Source organism: Aotus nancymaae, unplaced genomic scaffold, assembly GCF_030222135.1.
Source record: "Aotus nancymaae isolate 86718 unplaced genomic scaffold, 86718_ANA_hifiasm-v0.15.2.pri h1tg000016l, whole genome shotgun sequence".
NCBI lineage: Eukaryota > Metazoa > Chordata > Mammalia > Primates > Aotidae > Aotus > Aotus nancymaae.
In genome coordinates, this window is record NW_026988428.1 from 52,034,556 (window position 1) to 52,040,580 (window position 6,025).

At 41.7% G+C, this 6,025-nt stretch overlaps 1 protein-coding gene across 1 annotated transcript; it reads left to right on the plus strand.

Moving 5' to 3' along the window:
• The first annotated feature begins 349 nt into the window (after positions 1-349).
• On the plus strand, positions 350-553 carry LOC105711964 (small integral membrane protein 3-like). The gene has a single exon (XM_012444892.1). It carries the CDS (start codon positions 350-352, stop codon positions 551-553), a length of 204 nt encoding a protein of 67 aa, XP_012300315.1.
• Positions 554-6,025: the final 5,472 nt, after the last annotated feature.

The following is a 6,025-nucleotide window of genomic DNA, read 5'->3' on the forward strand; positions in this document are numbered from 1 at the left end:
AGTAGCTGGGACTACAGGTGTGTACTACCATGCCCAGCTAATTTTTGTGTTTTTAGTAGAGATAGGGTTTCACCATGTTGGCCAGATGGTCTCGATCTCTTGACCTTGTGATCCGCCCACCTCGGCCTCCCAAAGTGCTGGGATTACAGGGATGAGCCACCGCGCCTGGCCCACATTGCATTTATATATGATTTATATAAAGTCCAAAAGAAAGTAACGGTGTTACAAACCAATTAAGGGGGCTTGGACGAGTCCATGCAGTCCTGGGAACCTTGAGAAGTGCAGAGCCATCCCTGCCCCAGAATTTTCCACAGACCCTTCGCGGTCTGCAACCTGGGAGTGAAGCAACATGGATGCAGCCAGCCAAGGCCCCATGGAAGTTGTGCTTCTCAAGCACACCCTGGATGTCTGGGTCACTGTCTTCAGCATCCTGGCCATTGTCATCATGACCTCCTCGTTGCTATGCCCAGGCACTGCAGTCATCATCTATCTCATGCAGACCCATCGGGTCCTCAGTGGGGCTGTCCACCAGCCTCCCAAGAGGGCCAGATGAGGGACGAGGACAGGAGTCCCTTCCTCCAGCCTCTTCCCTGTGCTCAGAAAAACAGTGGGAAGGACTGTGGAGTGTGGACCTGAGTTCTGGTTTTGATTCTGCTGCTGGCCAGCTGTGTGAATTTGGTGGAGGAATCTAACTCTATGAGTTCCAGTTTCCCTGTCTTTCAAATGGAGATGATCCCTGCCCTTCCTAACTCATCCCTTCCTATCTCATAGAGTTGTGAGAACCACATGACTTCCTGGAAGTGAAAGCTGTTTGTGAGCAGTAAAGCTTCCACAGATATACAGGTGTTATGCTGGGTGCTGAGAAGCTTTGAAGAACCAGGGAATCTAATTGCTGATGATGCCTTAAAGGTGATGAGGGAGACACTGGGAGCAGAACAGACTTTGCCAGTGCCTGTCAGGTCAAACCAAGCAAAGGGCACCCTGTCATGAATCCAAGGGGCCAGCAGCACATTGACTCAGTTATTTTTTTTTTTTTTTTCTTCTTGAGACAGAGTCTTCCTCTGTCGCCCAGCCTGGAGTACAGTGGTGCAATCTCAGCACATGACAACCTCTGCCTCCTGGGTTAAAGGGATTCTCCTGCCTCAGCCTCCCAAGTAGCTGGGATGACAGGCACACACCACCATGCCTGGCTAATTTTTGTATTTTTAGTAGAGACAGGGTTTCGCCATGTTGGCCAGGATGGTCTCGATCTCCTGACCTTGTGATCCACCTGCCTTGGCCTCCCAAATTGCTGGAATTACAGGCGTGATCCACGGCATCTGGCCAAAGTTATTTTCTTTAAAGTGCTACTCCTTCACGTTTTCTTAATTGGGAGGGAACTGACTATAGCTTGTGATAGCTGGCAGGAGAGAGGTGGGAGGGAGAAAGGGGTGGGGGGTGGGTGTAGGGAGAACTTTCCAGAACCTTCTCTGTGGAATCTCTATACCTATATAATCTAAAAGTGGGCTTTGCCATCTTTGGGCAATGCCAAGGGAGTTGGGGTGATGGGCATCTTTTCACACTGGAGTCTCTGTCTCTATTAGCTTTGACATCCAAGCAGTGCTGGAAAATGCAGGGTGACTGAGTTTCCTGCCCAACTTTCAGAATCTCCAGCCCTCATCCCCTTATGTGCCCCACCCTAAAGGAGCCTTTTCCCTCTGCCCAGCTCCTGTTATAATTAGCTCCATGTGTACCCCTTCATTCCCTCCCACCAGCACTGCAGCCAATATAAGGTATTTATATTTTAAGAGGTATTCCCGGGACTTTTGGAATCAACCCAAAATAATGATGGCTATTTTAGATGCTATGATTATTATTTGTATAGAGCTATTTCTGGACACTCAAGCTTTTTGATACCAAAATCAGGAACATCCTGGGTTTTATTAAATCATGTAAGAAGATAGAACAGATATCAGGATATTATTTTGTGAAAACAATGCTTTTACTTTGATCTGATTTCGTTGATGTTCACAACTAATTTCCAGTAAAGTGTTAGAATGTGCTAAAAAAAATTAACTTTCACGAGAGGGGGGGTAGTTATTAGGAAGAGGCACAAGGGAGAATTTCTAGGGTGCAAGTAATGTGCTATTTCTTGACTAGGATAGCAGTACATTTACTGTAGGCTTTTCTACGTATGCTATAGTACAAATAAAGGGTAATAGATAAAGAAGGGAAAAAAAAGACATGAAAGAGAGATGGACCAGCAAAACACCAGGAAAAACCAAAACCAAAACACCTCTGTTGTGAGATATTTGCAACTCAGAACACACATGACTCCAAAAAACATGAAACGAAAAATCAATACTCTCTAATCTCCCAATAAAATTATAATCACCCACAGAAACAAATCCTCAACTGGGATTGCATTAAATGCACAGATCATCTTAAAGATAATTGGAATCTTTACTATAATACATAACTTATTAAGTATTTACTATGTGCCTGGCACTGGGCTGAGTGTTCTAAACAGATCATTTTCTTTAATTCTCATACTTGACACATGAGTTAACTAATAATATTACTCTCATTTTACAAACAAGGAAGCTAGACCTTAGAGGAGTAAAACCACTTCCCTGAGATGATCGAGGAGGTAATGAGTAGAAATGGCATTCAAACTCAAGCTTTAGGATCATAGCTGCCACGTTAAACTTTCTGTGCAGAAACAGGGAATATATTTTCATGGACTCGGGTGTTCTTTTTTCCATCTTTCCACAACATTTTAGAACGTTTTTTTAAAATGTGGATTTACATATTTTTATTGTTTGTTTCTGATATTTTATCATTTTTGATACTATTATGAATAAGATCTTTTTTCTTTTACATTTTCTAATTGGTTACTGCTGGTGATTAGGAGACCTACTGATTTTTAAACATCTTATATCTGACTACTTTCTTCTTTGTTTTTCAGTTAATTCTCTCGGATATTCCAGGTAGTCAAGGTGAAGTATGTAAATAATGACAGCTTCCTCTGTTTCTTTCCCTCCGACTACCTCATTTGCCAATATTTGTGCATTTTATGGCATGGGGAAAGGATCACAATGTATTGCCAGGTGGGGAGGGACATTTAATACATTCCAGGCAGAGGGAACACTATGTTTGAGCACGAGGTTATGAAGCAGCTTGACAGATTCCAGAAACTGGGAGTAGTTTGACAGGACTGTAAAGTAGGGCACAAATGAGGGAAGCAAAAGATGGTAACTTGAAAGAGAAGACAGTGGATCTTGAAGGATGACAAGCCACGAAGACTTCAAGAAGAGATGTAGCATGATAAGATTTACATTTAAGAAAACATGCCAGTGTCAGCAGCACAGAGGACTGACTGAAGAAGGTGGTGCTGAAGAAAGGGAGAAAGGTTAGGAGGCTGCAGTAACCTCCTAAAGGTTAGGAGACAAACAAGTGACAAGCCATCCATGGAGTAACCGAGAAAGGGCATGGATCTGGGAGGAAGGAATTCCTACTCATTCAACATCTGTCTAGTTGTGATTTTTTTTTTTTTTTTTTTTTTTTTGAGAAGAAGTCTTGTTTTGTCCCCCGGGCTGCAGTGCAGTGGTCCTATTTCAGCTCACTGCAACCTCCACCTCCCATGTTCAAGTGATTCTCCTGCCTCAGCCTCCCAAGTAGCTGGAACTACAGGTGTGCACAACCATGCCTGGCTAATTTTTTGTATTTTGGTAGAGACAGGGTTTCACCAAATTGGCCAGGTTGATCTTGAACTTCTGACCTCAAGTGATTCGCCTGTCTCAATCTCCCAAAGTGCTAGGATTACAGATATGAGCCACCACGCCCGGCCCTGCTTGTGATTTTGAACCAGTTACATTACGCCCCCAAGCTTCAATTTTTGTAATCTGTAAAATTAAAATAATAGCACCAACCAGCATGACTATGAAGCTTAAGTAGGATAATTTGTGTGCAGTGCACTCAAAATAAGTAGTTCTTTACTACTGAGCCTGACATTGACGGTGAGAATGAAATTGAGATCACAGATTTTAGGAAGGCAAATTCATCAAAGTGACATGCCAGAGTTAGCACTTCTTCTGAGTTATGAGGGAAGGTGAATCTTGACGTTACCCCCTTTCATCCACACATGAAATTCCACCTCTCCTGTGTTCTCTGCTTTCTCTTCTCCCTGCCCACACCTTCCCAACAAGCCCATCTCTAAGACTGCTCTGGGTGTTGGATTTGAATATAACACAGCTCACAAATTATTATGACAACACAAAAAAAACAGAAACAACCCAATTTTTTTAATGGCCCAAGGGCTTGAATAGATATGGTTCCAAAGAACATGCACAAATGGCCAATAAGCACATGGGAAGATGCTCATCATTAGTCACTCGGGAAATGTAAATTGAAACCACAATGAAGCACCACTTCACACCCACGAGGATGGCTATCAAAAAAAAAACAACAAAAAACAATGTGTTGGGGAGGATATGGAGAAACTGAAACTCTCATACACTATGGGAAGGTAAAGTCATTCGGCCACTGTAGAAAATAGTTTGGTGTTACTCAAAACATTAAACATAGAATTACCATATGACTTAGCAATTTTCCTCCTAGGTACAGTATCAAAAGAATTAAAAACAGGTGTTCAAACAAGTACATGTACTGTATACCCATGTACACAGCAGCACTGTTCACAATAACTAATAGGGAGATATAGTTCAATTGTCTGCCAATGAATGAATAAATAATCAAGATTTGGTGTATACATATAATGGAATATTATTCAGCCATAAAAAGGAATGAAGTACTGATACATGCTACAACATGGATGAACCTCAGAAGCATTATGGTAAGTGAAAAAAGCAAGACACAAAAGGTTACCTATTGTATAATGCCATTTATATTAAGTATCCAGCAGAAGTAAGAACACAGTTTTGTAGATATGAAGCACAGAGGGAGAGAGGGATGGGAAACAACTACTTAATAGGTATGGGCTCCCTTTTGGAGTGATGAATATGCTATGGAACTAAATAGAGGTGATGGTTGCACAGATTATGAATGCACTCAATGCCACTGAAATGTTCACTGTAAAATGATTAATTGTATATGATGTTACTTTTACCTAAATAACTTTTTAAAAATTATGATGAAAGCCTTTTCACAGAAAGTGGATGCAATCAGCTGCTAGAGTTCAGATATACCTACCTCAAGCCACCAATGAATAGAAGGTAGTTTGCATTAAACCACTATAGTACCCACTCCAGTCAGAGTTTTTAATGTCCAGGTAGTCTGTTTTACTTAATAACACCAGTAACCCCAGTTAGGGGCAGTGTAATCTCTTGCTGATGTCAATACCTTAAAGTAGTTGAAAATTGTACTGGAGCCCTTATTTTTCCTTCAGTTATCTTGGCTTCCCACAGTCCCTCTGAAACTCCTAGCCATAGCCTGACTCCAGGGGCCTTTTGGAGGCAAGTTTTCACCCTCAGAGTTGCTGAATTTTCCTTGACTGCAATGTCTCTTTGAAAGTTCTCACATACTATTATATGAAAATAATGTCTTTCCATGTCTTGACTGTAAGCTCCATGAGGTCAGGAACTGTGCTTCTTTTGATCAACAATTTACCTGGTACATAGTACAACAAAGAAACAGATGTTTAGCTCTCAACAGACCCGGGTTTCCTTGTCTGCTGTTTTAACTTCTTCTGAGTGTGACAGCACTGGAATGAAGCATTCAGATAGGTAAATTGTCTTTTAATTTTAACTTTGTAATTATCCTGTGTGCGTAGGAAAGAAGATTGACTAGAAACTAGCTGATGCTTCTCTTACATTGCCATTCTCCTCCCCAGACAAAATACCACCTTGACTCCTGTATCAACTCATGAAACACAGAATCCTTCTCAATCTGTTCCACCTGCAGCTCTTCCACAGGGTTTCTTTATTACCACCTGAAAGGAAAAATTCTAGGATACTAATTCGATAGTTTAAAAAGTGCGGCCAGGTGTGGTGGCTCACACCTGTAATCTCAGCACTTTGGGAGGCCA